Source organism: Oncorhynchus clarkii, chromosome 22, assembly GCF_045791955.1.
Source record: "Oncorhynchus clarkii lewisi isolate Uvic-CL-2024 chromosome 22, UVic_Ocla_1.0, whole genome shotgun sequence".
NCBI classification, from domain to species: domain Eukaryota; kingdom Metazoa; phylum Chordata; class Actinopteri; order Salmoniformes; family Salmonidae; genus Oncorhynchus; species Oncorhynchus clarkii.
The window spans coordinates 27,048,074-27,068,061 of record NC_092168.1 but is presented as its reverse complement, the minus strand read 5'-3'; the positions used below and the strand labels follow the sequence as shown (position 1 = coordinate 27,068,061).

The 19,988-nt window shown below is 41.0% G+C and overlaps 1 protein-coding gene across 1 annotated transcript; it reads left to right on the top strand.

Moving 5' to 3' along the window:
* The first annotated feature begins 3,420 nt into the window (after window positions 1-3,420).
* On the top strand, window positions 3,421-14,114 carry LOC139380186 (glycine receptor subunit alpha-2-like). The gene is made up of 9 exons (XM_071122640.1): window positions 3,421-3,518; window positions 4,161-4,288; window positions 7,316-7,383; window positions 8,852-9,075; window positions 10,279-10,361; window positions 10,467-10,610; window positions 10,731-10,945; window positions 12,048-12,197; window positions 12,994-14,114. The coding sequence occupies exons 1-9, from the start codon at window positions 3,451-3,453 to the stop codon at window positions 13,273-13,275; spliced, it is 1,362 nt and encodes a 453-aa protein (XP_070978741.1). The 5' UTR covers window positions 3,421-3,450; the 3' UTR covers window positions 13,276-14,114.
* The last annotated feature ends 5,874 nt before the right edge of the window (window positions 14,115-19,988 follow it).

Genomic DNA, 19,988 nt, shown 5'->3' with positions numbered 1-19,988 from the left:
CTTACCCTAACACTAGATAACGTTAGCCACCTAGATAACGTCAGCTACCTACCTAGTGTTAGCCACAAGAAATTGGAATTCGTGATATTTCATACCATATGACACTTATCATATCACACTAAATGGAGGGGGACAGATTTACTTTTACTATGTTTCATCTACTCCTGAGTCCAGGGTGGATAAAACAGTGTGGATTAATAAGGACAATGTGAGGTTATTCAAATCATCTGTTTGAAAATCGTTTGTCACTGAATATATTTTCCCTTTGTCATTCACTGTCTTTTTCAGTTAGCATATTCATATATTGTAGGTAGGAGTGGATAAATTGTCTCTCAGATATTAATAGTATAAACAAAAGGCACACCAGCAAGATGCCTCCGGGAATGTATTTGGTGCCCCGGTTGCCCTGGAAACAGATTTCAGAGGCACATCACTGTAAATGCTGAAAGGTTGGCCACCCAGAGGGAGCCAGGGGATAAGGGGATAACTGACTGACTGACAGAGAGATGCACTCACTCTCACTCACACTCACACACACACACACACACACACACACACACACACACACACACACACACACACACACACACACACACACACACACACACACACACACACGCACACACGAGTGAGACTGACATATAAAATCCGATTTAGATATTTAGCGTTGCTCATTTCTTAAGTATTTATATAAGAGCATGGACCTGTCCTGAATTCAAACTGTGTAAGCCATTTAGGAGGCTGCAAGTGCCTTATCATCATGGTCGAAAGGCATGAATGATGTTCATTGGACTTGGGAAGGCTGGAGAGCACACAGAGAGACACAACAACAATAACAACAACAGTGTGAAAACGTCTCTCTCTCTCTCTCTCATTCATGTCAAGCCTGTGTGAGATTACTTCTTGGTACAACACATGGCTGAATGCTGTGACATGCTTGGGGGTTATATTACTCCTCAGTCTGGCACTCTGTTACTGACTGGCTCAGCTTCAAGCTCCTCTGCTGTGCTGTTCTGCTGCGAGAGACTGTCTGAGGCCCAGGAGGAAATAATCCACTCCATCTTCCTCCTCTTTCTCTCCTCCCCTGTTTAATTCTATGAACCAAATTGCAAGTGTCACATTGGATCTCATGGTACAGGATGTATAAATTGCTCTGGTTTGAGGTGTGTCCTTTCTTTTTCATTAGAGCACCTGCGAATTGACATGTTCTACTCCCCAACGGCAATGAAAGGTTAAGAGACTTTCAATGGATGAATCAGTTTTATTTGCACTACAGAGTATACAATACATGAACCTTCCAGTCACAGTCATTAAAAAAGTTATGTTTTAAATGAGAAAATGTAGAGGAAAAAATGTAGTATGTTTTGAGTCATCAGACCAATATTGAATCATCTAGGTCAGGGTTTCCCAAAGTTGGTCCTGGGGGCCCCCCTGGGTGCCAGTTTAGTTTTTTGCCTTGGCACTACACAGCTGATTCAAACAATCAAAGCATGCTGATGAGTTGGTCATTTGAATCAGCTATGTAGTGCTAGAGCAAAACCCAAAACATGCAGCCGTGGGTGTTTCCCAATCTTTATTAAAGTAGCCTTGGCCTATTGTAATGAGCTGCAATAGTTCCCCTCCTGTTTTCCGTGAATAGGAAGGCTTTTGTACACAACACACACACCAAAACATATCTTGTCTCAGATCCCAGAGAAATCTCTTAACATCCCTAAAGAGAAACCCTCATCTTGGCAAACGTTATCTTAGAGAAGGTTTCACCGATCAACCAGAAACTCTTCCCATATCTCATTAAATAAACCCAGACAGGATGTATGATGAATAAGTAATGAGACAATATATAGAGGATCAAGACACACTGACCCCATCCGTAGTCACTCCGAGTCCAAAGACAGCTACAATTGTCTTGACCATGTTCCAACCTCCAGTCCCCACTCCAAATGGTCATTAGATCCCATCAGTAAGGACCTTTGGGCAGGTGGATCAGATAACCGTCAGATAATTAAGGAATTTAAATCCCATTCTGCACGTCACCAAAAGGAAAGAGAGATGTATCAATCTGTGGGTTTAACAATAATAAAACACCTTAATCCCCCGACTAGAGCTGTCTCTTTCACTCACCCAGGACTTCCAATGCCCATTAAAATAAGGCACAATGCAGGACAAGCCTTTCTTTCATAAAACTGCCCAGATACAAGTGAGATTGGCCACTGTTGCTTGCTGCTGTGGAATTGAGGATTTTACATTGCCTGGTTTATAGTGCAATCCATTTAGACTCTGGTTGGTGTTGGTTTTGCAGCACCAACCTAAATGTTGTTAGTATACCTGTTACTGCTCACAGAGGATGCTGTTAATCTCTCTTTTCTAGGTGGTTAATTTCCGTGTGTGTGTCTCCATTGGAAAACATGAATCATTTGGGTCACACTTTATTCAGATAGTCCCGTATAGGTGATCTACAGATGGTTATACTATCAACAAACTATCTGTAGATAAGCAACTGCTTACTAACGTTAGCCAGCTAGCTACAATTCGTAACATATAGTACTTTTTGCAAATTCTTACCTTATAATACGAATTGTAATTCATATGATATCATACGAAATGGGTGATGGACATCCACATATTAATACATACCACATGAAACATAATATATCAAACTAAATGGAGTGTCTCAGATTTACTTACAGAATAATATGATGTGCTCTGAGACCAGGTTGCAGGCAGCCAGCCAGCCAGTGTCAGGTGATGAAACATTCTAGAAAACTATTGTCTGACAACAAGATGTTCTGGCACACAACATCTGTGTGCAGTCCCTCCTGACCTGAGCACTTCCATATCCATACCTTTTTATGGACAGCTTTCAGGGGAATTTTACTCGAAACACAGGAATTTGGATCATTAACAACGCTAATTTGAACTAATTTTTTTTAAATGTTGTATTCCTCATTTATATGACATATTGAAAATCAACTCGCGCCCTCCAGTTCTGAATGGTGCGCTTGCGCGCAAAGGTAACGGGAGCTATCCAAGTGCTGAATCTGAAGAGGCGTCCACTTGTCTCCATTCCAGCAGTGGACAGTCTTCAACGCAAGGAAAGATTATGCTTCAACACCGCTATATGTTTTTGAGAACATACATCTGTTTTCAGTGAGTTTTTGAATGAAAGTGAGAACGCCTCATTGACGAGTTGTGGCACCTCACGACGTTTTTTTTACAGGTTCTTTTTTGGCGGCAATGACTCAGAATTTATGATTCTGGGAACCAGTGTTTCATCAAACTAAACTATGATCCTACGAACTGGAATGCCACCTGCGTATTCTCTGTGTGCCACGAGAACACCCAACTGCGCTTTGGTCAGAAATAAAGCGATACTGCTGCTTGGATTGTGTGTTTGACCGGCATTCACATATGGAAGAAATAAAGAAGTGAAGAAATAAAAAATCAAGAGGAATGAATCGCCCCTTTATCAAAGTCTTGACTGCTTTATTTGCATGTTTAATGGAGACCAACAACAGCAGGTAGGTGAATGGCTACGTTATTGGCTATTTAACATAAACAAATAAAACTATTCCAAATCGAATTAGATACTTTCTTGGATGTATGTATATGTAGTCTATTCAACTGTAATGTTAATCGTTTGAAAAGGCAAAGTGCGTTGCCATTAAAACTAAGTTTAGGAAATGTAATATGAACCTACCTAAAATGAACACATTATTTCCTCATGGACCTCAAAGTTCCAATGTTACTAAATGGAAGGTAAAAATCATACAGCTTTAATGTTCAGTCATTGTACTGAAAATATAGCTTAGGATGTGTAGCCAAGCTAATCACTGCCTCTAACTCTGTGGGCGTTGTCAAAACGTTGTGAAATTATAGTAGCCTATGCCGGAGTGACTTATTTCAGAATGTGCATAGCCAATAGGTATACAATGAGGAGAGTCACGATGCCAATTCTCCATTACAGTGACAAGAGGCTTATTGCACACCTTGTCTGCCAATGTGTTCCACACTATTGTAATTCTCCATAATCATAGAATTTGAATCGCATTTGTGTTTCTCTCAATACCTAATCAGGCCAGGATCATCTTTGGTTGTGTTTAAATAGAAATGTTTTCACCACACTTTGGACTAAGTAGGTGTTTTTCATTTGTTTCTCACAGGGTGGTGGATGCCAAGGAGCATGAGTCCAGATCAGGATCTACTACTAACTTGTCTCCCTCAGACTTTCTGGACTCATTGATGGGTAGAACATCGGGTTATGATGCACGAATAAGACCGAACTTCAAAGGTTGGTTTTTATTTGGCTTTCCTATGACTTGTTTAGTGAGGATTACAAAACATCTGCATAAAATGCATCTGGAATTATCAGTGTATCCACCTATATGGCTATATTGAATTTTCTAGTATTGACATCCCTTACATATAATGATGTAGGTGTAAACATTCTCAACTGAACACACCCTCAACAGTCAATAGGGCATATTTTGAAGAATGTATACATTCTCAACTTAAAAACCCATCAATTGTAAATAAGGCCCATTATGAACATTCATTATGTATTTTTTATATTGATGAAACCCACCCCTTAAATATTTAAAGAAGAATGGCTATCAATCACACTTGTAGACAGTGACATCCTCATCCCTGTAGGACTTATGGGATTGAGCTATCGAACATGAAGGGCTCACACCAGAACCAAGCAGTAGGCTAGATATAGTTTTGTATCTCAGCCCACCATCACAACACCCAATAACTATAGCTATTTCCTCAATTGTCATTTATAGTGTGCAACAGCTATATTTACCATCAGTATTCAACACTAGAAAAACAATAATGAGCTTAAAGTTATAGATGTGGGCCCCAAACCAACGGTGGTGCAACAGTGACAGCCACAGATGAGGGATTGGTTCCCTCTGGCTAGACTGTGGGCTGTTGAGTTCCTCTATTGTTGTGTTGTGGTGAGGGGGAGAGACACAGCATCTGTCACTGTGATGGAGCTGAGTAAGGAGAGGGAAGGGAACTCATTGGTGGGGCTCAGGGAGCAGGTTGGCATTTATTGTCATGAATCTTGCCCTGGAGGCAGCTCTGCAGAGTGGTCACTAGCTAGCACAGCCACAAAGTCATACAATTAATTTAAACCTAACCTTAACCACACTGCTAAGCCTAATGCCTAACCTTACATTTTTGTTTTCATTATTTTTACAATATAGCCAATTTTGACTTTGCAGCTGGCTCAGATAGTGGAAATTGCTCAGTTCTTCCTCCAGTGCAAGATTCATGACAATAAACATCAACGGCAGGCAGGGGCACACCCCAGACAGGGAGGCAGGCAGGCTGGGACAGGAGGGCTGGGAGACTAGTGGTGGAACAATGCTGAAGAGAAGGCCACTGTGAGGAGAATAGCACAGGAAACCCAGTCTGAGATTGGTCAGCAAGACTCAGCCTCAACACAGAAACATTGGCCCAGATCTATCCACTCTGTCTGGGAGAATGGAAAACAAGTGTAGACAAGACCTCAGAAATTGACTTAAGATCAGGGGAAGACTTGTCTGTTCTGAAAAGCAGAAACAATTTTAATCAGTATGTGGATATGGGAGAATGTTGGAGTAGAGGTGAAAAAAAAGTCTGGAGTGAAAAACATGATCTTACCTTGTCTGGTAAATTGATGAAGGACAGAGTCTCTGGCAGATAGATAATTCCAGTCTAATGAGGTGTAATACCACACCAACACATGCGCACGCACGCACACACACACACTTACAGTACATTTGCACATCCATGTACAGTATACAGGGATATACATAGATGATGCTAGTTTATCACTTACAAACCATACTGTGTCACAACTATTCCCCACAGTGCTGCTGGAGCCTGACCTACATTTCCTTGCCGAGGTTGTTGTGCAGAGTTATTCCGTAAAAATGTTGTTACTGACATTAAATGTAGTTGCCCGACTACAAACAGAGGCAAATATTAATACCACCACGTCACATTGAATATTGATGAATACACAGGGGAAGGGCACTGTGCTCACATCTTAACACAGAGACCAAGATTTGGCGCTGCTTTAAAGGGTCTTTGCTGTCTGAGGCTGCTTGGAGAACTCATGTCAGTGAAGGCTGCTTGGAGAACTCATGTCAGTGAAGGCTGCTTGGAGAACTCATGTCAGTGAAGGCTGCTTGGAGAACTCATGTCAGTGAAGGCTGCTTGGAGAACTCATGTCAGTGAAGGCTGCTTGGAGAACTCATGTCAGTGAAGGCTGCTTGGAGAACTCATGTCAGTGAAGGCTGTTTGGAGAACTCATGTCAGTGAAGGCTGTTTGGAGAACTCATGTCAGTGAAGGCTGCTTGGAGAACTCATGTCAGTGAAGGCTGTTTGGAGAACTCATGTCAGTGAAGGCTGTTTGGAGAACTCATGTCAGTGAAGGCTGTTTGGAGAACTCATGTCAGTGAAGGGCGTTAAGATGACACAGGGTTTACTATTTCCTACTATTTTTTTCCCACTGTTAATGTATTTACCAGGTATTCTGCCACCAGTCCTCAAAGATATTAGCATAATGCTTGTGACACTAAATGAACTGTTCTGTTTGCATGTGCCACTGTTTAATGCCTGTGTGTGTGTGTGTGTGTGTGTATGTGTGTGTCAACGTGTCTCTCGGTTTGTCTTTCAGCATGTGTTTTTGTCTGTCCTTTAACCCCATCCAGTAAAACATTCGTTGTCATCCTTATTGATTTAGTCAATGATTAGCCCCACTTACCCGGCACCATACTTTTGAAGTAAGTCAGTATTTCTGAACGATACCACTGTTTGTTGAATAATGATCCCGCCATTTTTTTTTACCTGGTCTTATTACTGTACCAGGCCTGCTTTTGAAGACAAACACTTGGTGATGAGATTAGTCAACGACTATCTGTGGCTTTACTCCACGCATGGCGTGCTTAGGAGAACAACATGCCTTTCTTATGTTGACAGAAATACATACAGCCCATATTTTGGTGATAGATACATTTATTACACTCAAGTTACGTCCAACAGATATTGCACCACTATCTTCCTCAACCTCCCTCACCTCTATTTGCTAAAGCACCCCGTGCAGATGGCACATGATAATTAAGGGCTAAAAAAACAGACCTTTTCTTGTCACCTCATTCTCACTCCATTTCACAGGTCCCCCTGTAAACATTACATGCAATATTTTTATCAACAGCTTTGGGCTCGGTCACAGAGACCAGCATGGTAAGTGTCCCGAACGTCTTCTTGCTTTACCTCTTCCCTGTCAAACATGTCAATGTGCTATCTGTCCTCCAACCTGCAGGTCCCCCAGTTAATGTTACCTGCAACATATTTATCAACAGCTTTGGTTCTATAGCAGAAACTACAATGGTGAGTTGGAGTGTTGTGCTTGGTCATGTTGTCTACAGCCTGGCTATTTTTCTCCTCTGGAGTTTAAGATTTAAATCATCCAATCCAAATCATTTATTTGATGTTCATGCGCTAATTTTCCTTTTAGTTTATGGATGTTTTCAACGTTTACTTCTTCATGTGCGATGATTCACTTTGTCCCATCCCCTTAGTCTATTGGCAGCTCCAGGGGGCAAGTATAGCACACTATAATCAAGGCAATATTGGATTGCTATTCCCATGACACTCCCTTGTGCATGTGTTAAGTTAGTTCTGTTTTAATCATTTACACAGTGAATGCAAGCACATAATTCACTTTAATTGCAGCCAATAGCTGTAGGTGTGAGATTTAAGCAGATTGATCGGGTGTAATATCTCAAAACATCCAACTGCCCAAGGGGTAAACAATAGCAAACCTAGAATACGCATTGAGATCCCATTCAATAGTTATATCGCAATGACAGTATTTGCCAGCTGAGCTGGGGTTCAAACATTTGCCCACAATTGTTCAATAACTTGTCACACATAAGCATACACATCTGGGACTGCCAATAGACTGTTGACCGCAAATACACTACTGCCTACCAAATAGGTCTGTTCTGAAAGGGAGAGAAAAGGCATCTCATCTGATACAGTCTGTTCATCTGCAATCGAGCTTCTTAAAACCTGCATGAGTCAATACTAAATGCATCTTCAAACTTCAATGTACTTGCTGCGTCTACTTCCTGGGTCACCCAAACATCATCTATCTCCTATTATGGCACTTCAGCAATAACAGAGGAAACTGATCATATGGAGCAAGTAACTAAGTTAGACTGATGGCTGCAATTTTTTGATGGCTCTTTTCAACAAATTTGTATCTACTCTTAAAATGTAATTTGGATTTTAGATGATGGTATTGCGCTGTGATTTACAAACATACAAATATGCATTGAAATCCATGTATTGCATCCATTCATTCATGCTATTATTTATCATATTACAATTCTATGTAAAACAAATAATTGAGCAATTTCTCCAGTTAAGGTTGTGGTCGTCCCACAGTGTCTGTATTCTATTACCATTGATATTAATATTAGTATCATTGGTGCAATATTAGGTGCCAAATGTAATGCTGCATGTCACTACGATGGAACCAAAAACCTGAGGCAGGCATTTGGCCAACATATTAAGAGGATAATGTTGTTTTGTATTAGTAACACTATCATTCAAAATATTTTTTTCATGAGTAAGTGACCAGTCATTGACCAGTCATGAGTAAGTGACCAGTCATTGACCAGTCATGAGTAAGTGACCAGTCATGAGTAAGTGACCAGTCATGAGTAAGTGACCAGACACAACATATTCTAGTCATCAAAAGTAGAGTACTGTATATTTAATGGGGACAGACAAAAGTAGTTAATATGTCGAAATAAAACCGTTCTAAAGCTGATTTCACTATTTACTCAAGGATTACAGAGTGAACATCTTCCTGCGACAGAAGTGGAGAGACCCTCGGCTGGCGTACAGCAAATACCCAGACTCCTCTCTGGACCTGGATCCGTCCATGTTGGATTCTATCTGGAAACCTGACCTGTTCTTCGCCAATGAGAAAGGTGCCAATTTCCATGATGTCACCACAGACAACAAGCTCCTGAGGGTCTTCAAAGATGGTACCGTCCTGTACAGTATCAGGTCAGATGTGGAGCATGCATTGAATGGTGGACTCAACTCTATTGATTGGGAAAATAAGTGAAATAGGCTGGAGAGATGTAGAACAAGGTCACGCAGAACATTTCCTATTGGAAACATCCAAACAAATTCAAATCCAGTGAAATTTCAGCAGACAGTCAGAGATTCCCTTCAACGTTAGTCTACTTCCAAGCCCTTAACACACATGTAATTACTTTTGTAAGAAACATCAAAGACTACCTTCTCTGGTTTCATCTCAATAAAGCATTCCTTTACCTGGAGGAATTGGCTGCAATATGGTCTCCACTAAGAGTCTCCATAGAAACACAAACTACTTGAGTAGCCAAAGGCTACAGGGAATTTTTCTCCAAAGATGTTTAGAATACGTTCAGGGACGGAGTATGGAAGACAAAAAAGCCGCTCATGTAGTCTATTAATTTCCACTGGGCATTTGCTTCATCCCTAGCGTTGCATGGGATCAGTAAGATGGAATCACTTTGCAGTAGATGCAGCCCACTCGTAGTAGATGAGACATGGGTAACCTTCATACAATAGCCTCCTCCTACAAAAATCACTACTACACTTACATTACATAACATTTCATTTCATTTCAATATCACTTCAGTCACACAACTCAGCCTCAGATTTAAACCTCAAGGGAACGGAATAATGCAGCTCAATTTTGTCCATTTGGAGAGCTGATTCAGGCGGGGGAGCCCAGGTGTGGAGGGAGGCAGGGGGTTCTGAGAGAACAGATGAAAGGTGGTTAGCCACTCGCTCCATTCATGAGAGAAGAGATGAGAGAGAGAGCAGACTGCAGACGACAATACATCTCAGACGCAATAACTGTCCAGTAATGAAAGTGTGATAAGAACCTGCTGAAGGGAATCCCACATGCTGTGTGGGAGGAGGAGGCTCTCAGAGGGGAAGGAGAAAGAGCATTGACTGCAGGAGAGGAGTATATGTTTATCACATACTGTACACAGTAGGCATACATTGTAGGGAGCTTGTATTTAAATCTTGAAACAGTAAAAATTAGGTTCCATATAAGATTTTTACTTTTACATTACATGCATCTATTGAGTGAGGTATAGAACACAATAATGTAATAAGCCAGTATCTACATAATTTATATAATTTATTTGTACATTCACAAAGAATGCCTGCACAGTTGACTCCTTACCTTTACATGTCTCTTCTTCAAAGGTTGACTCTCATTCTATCTTGTCCAATGGATCTGAAGAACTTTCCCATGGACATGCAGATCTGTACCATGCAACTGGAGAGCTGTAAGTGACTGCTCCTTACATCCCACATGGTAAAGCACATGCAACATGGTTTGTAAAAATGCAATAACCTCTCAAACATCTTTGCTGTATTCATTCATTCCTCAGTTGGCTACACCATGAATGACTTGATCTTTGAGTGGGAGAGCAAGGACAAAAATCCGGTGCAGGTGGCCGCAGGGCTGACCCTCCCCCAGTTTATCATGAGAGATGAGAAGGAGCTGGGATACTGTACCAAAAGCTACAACACCGGTCAGAGAACCACACACACACATACTGTACACACACACATTCACAGACATTCTCACACACACACCACACCTCTCACCACACCATCCCTGATCTGAGGTGTCAGTGTGTTTTGTTCTCCAGGTAAATTCACCTGCATTGAGGTGAAGTTCCACTTGGAGAGACAGATGGGTTACTACCTGATCCAGATGTACATCCCCAGCCTCCTCATTGTCATCCTCTCCTGGGTCTCCTTCTGGATCAACATGGACGCCGCGCCCGCCAGGGTAGCGCTGGGCATCACCACTGTGCTCACCATGACAACCCAGAGCTCCGGCTCCAGAGCCTCCCTTCCTAAGGTAATATTGTTAACCCAAGCAGGGTGAGTGGACAATCTGATGGAGGAGAGAGGGATACTGGGCCATGTTCAGATCAATCAATATTCCATTTCCTACTAATTTTCGAAGTCGTACATAATCAGATACTGCTCATGAAATGTAAATATGCCTAAGGTTGAAGTCTCCATGCTTCGCTGAATTTTGAGTATTGGGTTCTGATTCAAGTGGCCTAGGGCAATAGATAAGCAATCAATATATTTATATCAAGCGAATATCAATGCATTTGTGAAGTCTTTAATTTTTAAAATCAATAAGTTGCAAAACAGAGAAGACCTTTAAACGTTACATTATCACAATATATTGAAGAAATGTATTTAACTTGTTAGAATAGTGATTTAGGTGGTGATATAACATGACTAAATTAAACAGTAGTGTATACACAGCGACAGTACACTGTCAAACACTAAATTGCTATTCACACTTATGGTAGCAAGAGGCCTCCAGTGTGAGTCATCTCTTGAAGATCAATAATTTCCGTACACATTGGACCACACATGACCACGGAGGGCTCGGCCACGTCAAAGAGGCCCGCATGAAAGAAACGCTGATAAATATTAAGATAGGACTTTGAGAGGCCCAACTCACAGCAACAAAAGCTCAATATGCCTAAAGAGCACTCAACAACGTTGAGTTGTTTTCTCTCCATGCAAATTACCTGTCATTTTGAGAGACAGACGAGGTCATTGTAGGATGAATAAGAGGTCATCCTTCAGATTCTAGCCTCCATCTCACATCCGGCTGGGAGATGAAGGCTTCAGCCTAACTGCTACTGTTTCCTTTATGTTACCTTGGTAATTGAAGCAGCAATTATTTCCTTCCAGTGCTATCGCTGAAATCACTCATATCAATTTCAGCTTTGAAAGTTTAAAGCACTTGTTAGCAAATACCACCCCTCTAATTATGGTGATTTAGAATTTACATCAACTCTGATTAACATGACAAAGCACAATGAGGGAAGATAATAATCCCATTGAAATGTTAATTGACCGATGCATCATGACGCCAGGACATACAAGGATTATGCAGTCCCAGTAAACTATTGTTTGTTTGTTTCTTGTCACAGGTGTCCTATGTGAAGGCCATAGATATCTGGATGGCCGTGTGTCTCCTGTTTGTATTCGCTGCCCTACTGGAATATGCTGGGGTTAACTTTGTTTCCAGGCAACAGAAGGATTTACTTCGCTTGAGGCGAAGACAGAGGCGGACTCACAAGGTACAGTCTAGTCTTGAGGAGCATCCCACTGGACACATGCTGCTTAAATCAACGTTGTTTCTACTCCATTTCAATGAAATTACGTTGAACCAACGTGGAATAGACATTCAATTGACGTCTGTGCCCAGTGGGATTGCCGTTAGAACAGTCACTGCAAAGCCCAGACTCATTAACCATTTTTAAAGATTGGGAGTTCCACTCCAGTATTTTTTAATTGCTATTGAAGAGATGGGGAGAGACAGGCAAGATTGAGAAAATGTGTGTTGAAAATGCAACATGGACCAGGATTCGAGCAATCCCTCGCTTACACAAGCATACATGCACCAAAGGCAGGCGGTGCCAGTAACTGCTACACCAAATCCCAGGGCCTCATGGCTGATCATATGAATGGTGTCTTTCAAAAGGAAGTGTGACATGATGAAACTGGGCTGAATGAACATTTAGGGCAGTCAGAGACTTGTTGACTGAAGTGTGTCAGGTTGTCTAAGGTTATCTAAGTGTGTTAGCTTGTTGTTGCTGCTGCAGCAGAGGGAGGGAGGTAGGGAGGGTGCATCTGGGAGACATTCAGCTGTGTCCCCAGTGTTAATGAAGCAGCTGTAGATGTCGCCTGGAGGCATCCTCAGGTAAAGGGTACAACACCTGAGTCACGGGCCAAGAAAAGGACGCAAGAACATGGCTACTGGCCATACACCACAATGTCATAGTGTGTGTGCACATGGGAGTGTGTCTGAAACTCTTTCTCTCCATTGAACAGAAGCAAACTCACCATGGTTCTGCCTTTGTTTTGTTTCACCAGGATGATGACATGAGGGATGGCCGCTTCAATTTCTCTGGTTACGGCATGACTCAGTGTCTGAAGGATGGGTCGGCTGTTAAAAACGCCGTCTCAAACCCCGGCCCAGCACCACCAACTCCTAAAGAGAAAGAGGTGATAAGAAAAAGGTTTGTGGACAGGGCCAAGAGGATTGACACTGTGTCCCGAGCAGCCTTCCCTATGGCCTTCCTCCTCTTCAACATCTTCTACTGGATAACATACAAGGTCATCAGGCATGAGGACATTGGCATGCAGTCAGGGTAGTCGCTCTGCCCGGCAGGTTTTACCTATGGAACCCTCATCTCTCTCTCACTCTAATTTTACTGAATGAGAAATGATTGGACAGCAGTGAGACTACTTTATGTTGTGGGACTGTACATGGAGGAGAGGCACAGTGATGCTGGGGGTGGTGGTGGTGTTCTTTCAGGGATAATTGATAGGTGTTCAAGCAAAATCGAATAGACTAATGCACATGTTTTAGATGAACAAGTGGTGAGGCACAGATATATTCCTATGTGTTAATGCATCCTGGAGATTCTACTGGGTTTTTACTCAAGCCACAGAGCAATGATGTAAAAAGGTGGACCACATTTTATGAGACAATACTGCCTTTGCATTTGTGCAACATTGCAATGGAGCAACATTCCATGCATTTGTATGTGCAGTAGTCTGGGCTTTAGGGTTAGACTTTTGTGTGGTTTTCATATGAAGGTTGATTTAGAGCAGTTTTATACAATTGTACTGCAGTTCCTCACTGTTTCTACAAGCAGCAGTTCTATACGAGCACAATATATACACACACACACGTTTTACTATCCTTGTGGGGACCAAACAATTGATTCCCATTCAAAATCCTATTTTCTCTAACCCCTAAACCTAAACCAAACTCTGACCTTAACCTTAACCCTAACCCCAAGACTAAGACTAAAAAAGTATTTTTCCTTGTTGGGACCGACAAAATGTCCCCACTTGATTGAATTTTCCTTGTTTTACTGTCCTTGTGAGGAGTTCTGGTCCCCTCAAGTATAGTAAAACCAAACACACATCTATAAGGCCTACATGTGTGAAGAGATTAAATCCAGATTGACAGTTAGAAACTGCATTTTTATAAGCTACCCAAAGCCTTAGATATCATGGATTTGGAGATAAATGGTAGGCTTCCCTATCTTTCACAAAGCAATGTCTCTTTTCGCTCAGCTGTCTGTCAGATATGAATGCACTTATTTATTTAAAACTCAGTAAAATTTTGCCTAAAGGTGGTTTGTATTTTCCACTCCCCTTCAACGTACAGTTGAAGTCGGAAGTTTACATACACTTAGGTTGGAGTCATTAAAACTCGTTTTTCAACCACTCCACAAATTTTTTGTTAACAAATGATAGTTTTGGCAAGTCGGGTATCTACTTTGTGCATGACACAAGTAATTTTTCCAACAATTGTTTACAGACAAATTATTTCACTTTTAAATCACTGTATCACAATCCCAGTGGGTCAGAATTTCACATACACTAAGTTGACTGTACCTTTAAACAGCTTGGAAAATTCCAGAAAATTATTTAGAAGCTTCTGATAGGCTAATTGACATCATTTGAGGTGTACCTGTGGATGTATTTCAAGGCCTACCATCAAACTCAGTGCCTCTTTGCTTGACATCTTGGTAAAATCCAAAGAAATCAGCCAAGACCTCAGAAAACAAATTATAGAGCTCCACAAGTCTGGTTCATCCTTGGGAGAAATTTCCAAATGCCTGAAGGTACCACGGTCATCTGTACAAACAATAGTATGCAAGTATAAACGCCATGGGACCACGCAGCCGTCATACCACTCAGGAAGGAGATGCATTCTGTCTCCTAGAGATGAACGTTCTTTGGTGCGAAAAGTGCTAATTAATTTCAGAACAACAGCAAAGGACCTTGTGAAGATGCTGGAGGAAACAGGTACAAAAGTATCTACATCCACAGTAAAACAAGTCCTACGACCTGAAAGGTCGCTCAGCAAGGAAGAACTGCTCCAAAACCGCCATAAAAAAGCCAGACTACGGTTTTCAACTACGGACAAAGATCGTACTTTTTGGAGAAATGTCCTCTGGTCTGATGAAACAAAAATACAACTGTTTGGCCATAATAACCATAATTTTGTTAGGATGAAAAAGGGGGATGTTTGCAAGGCAAAGAACACCATCCCAACTGTGAAGCACGGGGGTGGCAGCATCATGTTGTGGGGGTGCTTTGCTGCAGAAGGGATGGTGCACTACACAAAATAGATGGCATCATGAGGCAGGAAAATTATGTGGATATATTGAAGCAACATCTCAAGACATCAGTCATCAGTCTAAAGTTAAAGCTTGGTCACAAATGGGTCTTCCAAATGGACAATGACCCCAAGCATACTTCCAAAGTTGTGGAAAATGGCTTAAGGACACAAGGTTCAACGTATTGGAGTGGCCATCACAAAGCCCTGCCCTCAATCCTATAGAACATTTGTGGGCAGAACTGGAAAAGTGTGTGCGAGCAAGGAGGCCTACAAACCTGACTCAGATACACCAGCTCTGTCAGGACGAATGGGCCAAAATTCACCCAACTTATTGCGGGAAGCTTGTGGAAGGCTACCCAAAACATTTGACCCAAGTTAAACTATTTAATTGCAATGCTACCAAATACTAATTGAGTGTATGTAAACTTCTGACCCACTGGGAATGTGATGAAAGAAATAAAGCTGAAATAAATCACTCTACTATTCTGACATTTCCCATTCTTAAAATAAAGTGGTGATTCTAACTGACCTAAGACATTGAATTTTTACTAGGATTAAATGTCAATAATTGTGAAAAACTGAGTTTAAATGTACTTGGTTAAGGTGTATGTAAACTTCCGACATCAACTCTATATCAAGTCATCATCATTACATACATGTTATCTAATCTATTTCATTATTCAACGTATCATCGCTATTTTCAAACTCCATCTTTTGCATTTCATTTTCTTCTTGTTCTATTCTTAAATATGCCACACGGGGTACATAAACTTCTGGCCCACAGACAATATCCCACTACTCAATATTCCCTTTTTGCCAATTAATTTGTTTGTATCACAGATAAATATTTAGAGTTGGGGTGTACGTTTTGTAGATTTAATTGTAATGAAATGTTTATTGTAATGAAGGCAGATGATATGTTTTTAAAAACTGAGATTTCTATTCTACTTCTTAAGATTCCTCTGAGGACTGCTGAATGCATTCCCTCTTTGGGCAGTATGTATTACAGTTAACATTGTATACTATACAGCATTGCCACTATGAAGGATATCCTCGTAACACAATGGTATAGAGCAGCTATTGGTCCTTGCACTCCTGACATACTACAAGGAAAGTATTTTCTTGAATGCTCAGTGTTTCCCCTATTTGCATTTAGCAGCGGCGCAATGTAGATGTATAGATGTATTCCCCAGAAGATCTCATCCCCGCACACCGCAGGAAGACCCCCCCGCCCCCCCTACTCTGCCAACGCTGCTGAAAGAAGTCCTAGGGGAAACTAATGCTGTTTCTGAAAAAGGTTGTTTAAGAAACTGTACATCAATAAAGTTGAGTGTGCACCACATATGCCCTCTCCCTCACCATGGTAGTGTGTTGTCCCATCATCAAACAGACTGTCAGAACATCACATGATGTGTACCGTATGGAACTAGCTGATCACATTTTAGAAGAAGAAGTATGATGCAGACTACAGAGTTCAATATTTCTAGTGGGATGGCAACAGGGAATCATTACCCATAAATAATGATTAGAGACCAACCAAGAAAAATCTTGTAAAACAGACATCTCTATGGTGACTTGGGACAAAGTTAGAGGAGAAAAAACAACAACTGTCCTTTCTTCTTACCTGGCCAATGACTCAGGGTGACTGCTGAAGCCTGGCTGGGCTCTCTTTATATCCAGATCGCGCCGTGTGACACAGAACTGGGGCGACAGCGGGCTTCCGCTAATGTAGGATAATGGACCTCACGGTGTGTTGGCAAGACATCACAGCAGGTAGCGTTTACCTGTGTGGACACCACCTGAATAGAAAATGCCAGAGTGGCTTCACTGCCACGGCAAAAACATTCTATTAGACATACACCTGGGGCTAAGTGGTAGCACCTCCTAAACGGTCTTCACTCAGTGCAATTGTCTCTGAAGTTGTTTAATGTGAAAACCATGGAAATCACTGCTGCCCAGAGAGAATCATGTTATGCTCCCTGACACCAAATGACCATGTGAATCATCTTAATTAGACAGAAAAGATAACATTGCTCTAATGTATATTGGACTTACCTTTCCCACTAGTCAATTCACTGGACCTTATTACCATGCTGGAAATGAATGCGAGAGATCAACATTGAGCCACATCCAACACAAAGTGTGCTATTGGAGATGATAGAATCAATCAAAGCAAAATAATGCATACAACTGTGGTTGAGTGTTTCACATCAGGATTCTAAACTGATTCATAATGTTAATAGTCTACAAATAATACCTCCCATTTACTGTAGGTGACACTTTACGGCACTGTTCATTATTGGTCTAAAAGGCAAGGATGCAGTCTTATTGAAATAGCCAGTCAGTGACAGCTTAGAAAATAATACAATTATTTTCAGAATAAAGAGTAAAAATAGATAGCATCTTAATTGTCTCAGAGAGAAAATACGACTTCCAATCGTTCATTAGGCTTCTAGACGGTCTGGGAGGGAGAAAAAAAAGAAATTACAGGGTTTCCATAGCAACTGCACAGAAATGGAAAGGCCAGTGTGTGGGGAAAGTGTGGATTGATTGAGTTTGAAAACTGGTGGATCATTTTGTCACAGAATATATATTTAGTCTTTCTCCTCATTAAAAGGCTGGGAGAAGAATATTTTGACAAATGAAAACTGTTTTATGTTATTCCAGTGATTAAACCAGCCTTATAGATGACCACAACAAAGCTATTATCATTGTCATCCAACTTAAACCAATGCTAACCCATTATCCTGTCTGGAACAGCAAAACAGCCCCCCCAAGTCTATACAAACTAATTAACAAAACCACTTAATGTCAATTCAATTCCCACCTTTAGAGGTTGGACACAGAGTTAAAACCCAGTGCAACTACTGTAGATGGGGACGCTGCTGATATTACAGAGTATTGATCTCAGTTCCTTTGTCATGGCTCAATATAGCTAGTCTATAATCAATGAGACTGAACTGTCTGTGCATGCTTCGATCCCCTCCAGGCCTTCCAAGACTGGTTTCCCTGCTCTTAGGAATGTTTCAAAGCACAACGATTCTATCATTCTAAATCCCTACTCCAAAGTGCATATATAAATATCCCTTTTTAATCACAGAGTTGTACTGCTCAGAGAAATGGTTTCTAACGAGAACTGATAAACACTGTTTATGCTCCTACTGGGACATGTACAATTAGAGGAATTAGACTGAGCAACCCTACACTTTGAGTCAGGCATGTCCCATCAGTCAGAAGAAGTAGTCAAATCAGAAAATAATATAAATGTGTTAGGATGTCGCTAAATTGAAGTCGCTAAATTGAACAAATACCATAATACATGATTGATATTTGATAAAGTCACGCAATTGGGATTGTTTTACATCTGAGGTCTACTTTAAAAGTGTATGTGATGGTTCCATTCAACACATTACTGGGAAGTGCTTTTAAGAGTAAGTATTTTTTTTAGACTATCTGCATAAGAAATGTTGTATTTAGAAAACTGCAAGTGTGCCACTTGGAATTGTAGTCAATAAACACAGGGTGAGAGAGTACTTCTACGACTACTAGTCAAGGCGAAGTCGAAATACATCTTCAATGTAGAGACACTTGGTATAGTTGTGCCTACTTCTCTATTGTAATCAATAAGCCTATGTATTTCCACATAGATTTGACAGAGTCACGGGCATTTATTGGGATGACTCATGTACTGGAGGGTAGTCACTAGCTGGCACAAAAACAGTCATACAATCTGATTTGAAACCTAACCCTAACCTTAACCACACTGCTGACCTTATGCTTAACCATAAATTAAAGGGATACTTTGTGATTTTGGCAATGAGGCTCTTAAACTTCCAGTCATTTTGCTAAAGCTAGTTAGCATTGGTTCGTGAAACTACTTCTAACTTCCTTCATACTAGACAAAGTCATAAAAATGGTATCCAGAAGTTCATCTAACTCTGGGGAATTAGATAAAGTGCCTATTTCCAAAATCCCGAAGTATCCTTTAAAGACCAAAAAGCTATTTTTTGCACTTATTTAGCCAATTTTGACTTTGCAACTGGCCCATCTAGTGTAAATCCCTCAGATCTGCCTCTAGGACAAGATTCATCCCAATAAACATCAACCTGCGACATAGTCCTGCAGCGAGAGGAACCTTAGTCAATAGCTATACTAACCAAGCCAGGAGCAGAGCGATCAAGGTTGACCTGTCACTCAGAATCAACATAACAATGACTTCTCTCCACCAACAACACTCATCATTGTTGGTGTTAACATTACCAGAACGATGCCTCTGGAAACAGTCAATCAAGTATCTGGGGCTTGTTTGTCCCTTAATAGATTATTCAATTGTGATTCATGTTCAGCAACATAAGAATTCCAAAAAACTGTACAAGATGGAAACTAGGCTACATGTTGTCTTGTCAACGGATTTAAATCTGTAATGACTGGCAAATTGCCTTCATGTCTTTAAGGCCAATTCCACCACTTTTCAAGGAAATGTTCATATCCAGAACAATACCAGTGTCTACATGTGAAAACAGCACATATCTACATTTTGTAGAAAAAAAAGTGAAAAAGTTCTACCCGATGACATTTTAAAAACAGTGATTTTCAAACACTACGAGATTCGGAGTGACGTGTGGAAAAAGAAGATACCCTCCCCTCCCTCTGGACTCATTGCAGATTTTGAAAAGCAGTTTTCCTACTTTCTTATCTTTTTAACCACAGATCATAGAAACGTGCC

Bases quoted from the DNA above. Each gene is read 5' to 3' on its own strand.
- LOC139380186 (XM_071122640.1), top strand. From the start codon at position 3,451: ATGAATCGCCCCTTTATCAAAGTCTTGACTGCTTTATTTGCATGTTTA. The intron at 3,519-4,160 runs GTAGGTGAATGG...TGTTTCTCACAG, and splicing joins ATGGAGACCAACAACAGCAG to GGTGGTGGATGCCAAGGAGC. The intron at 4,289-7,315 runs GTTGGTTTTTAT...TCCAACCTGCAG, and splicing joins AATAAGACCGAACTTCAAAG to GTCCCCCAGTTAATGTTACC.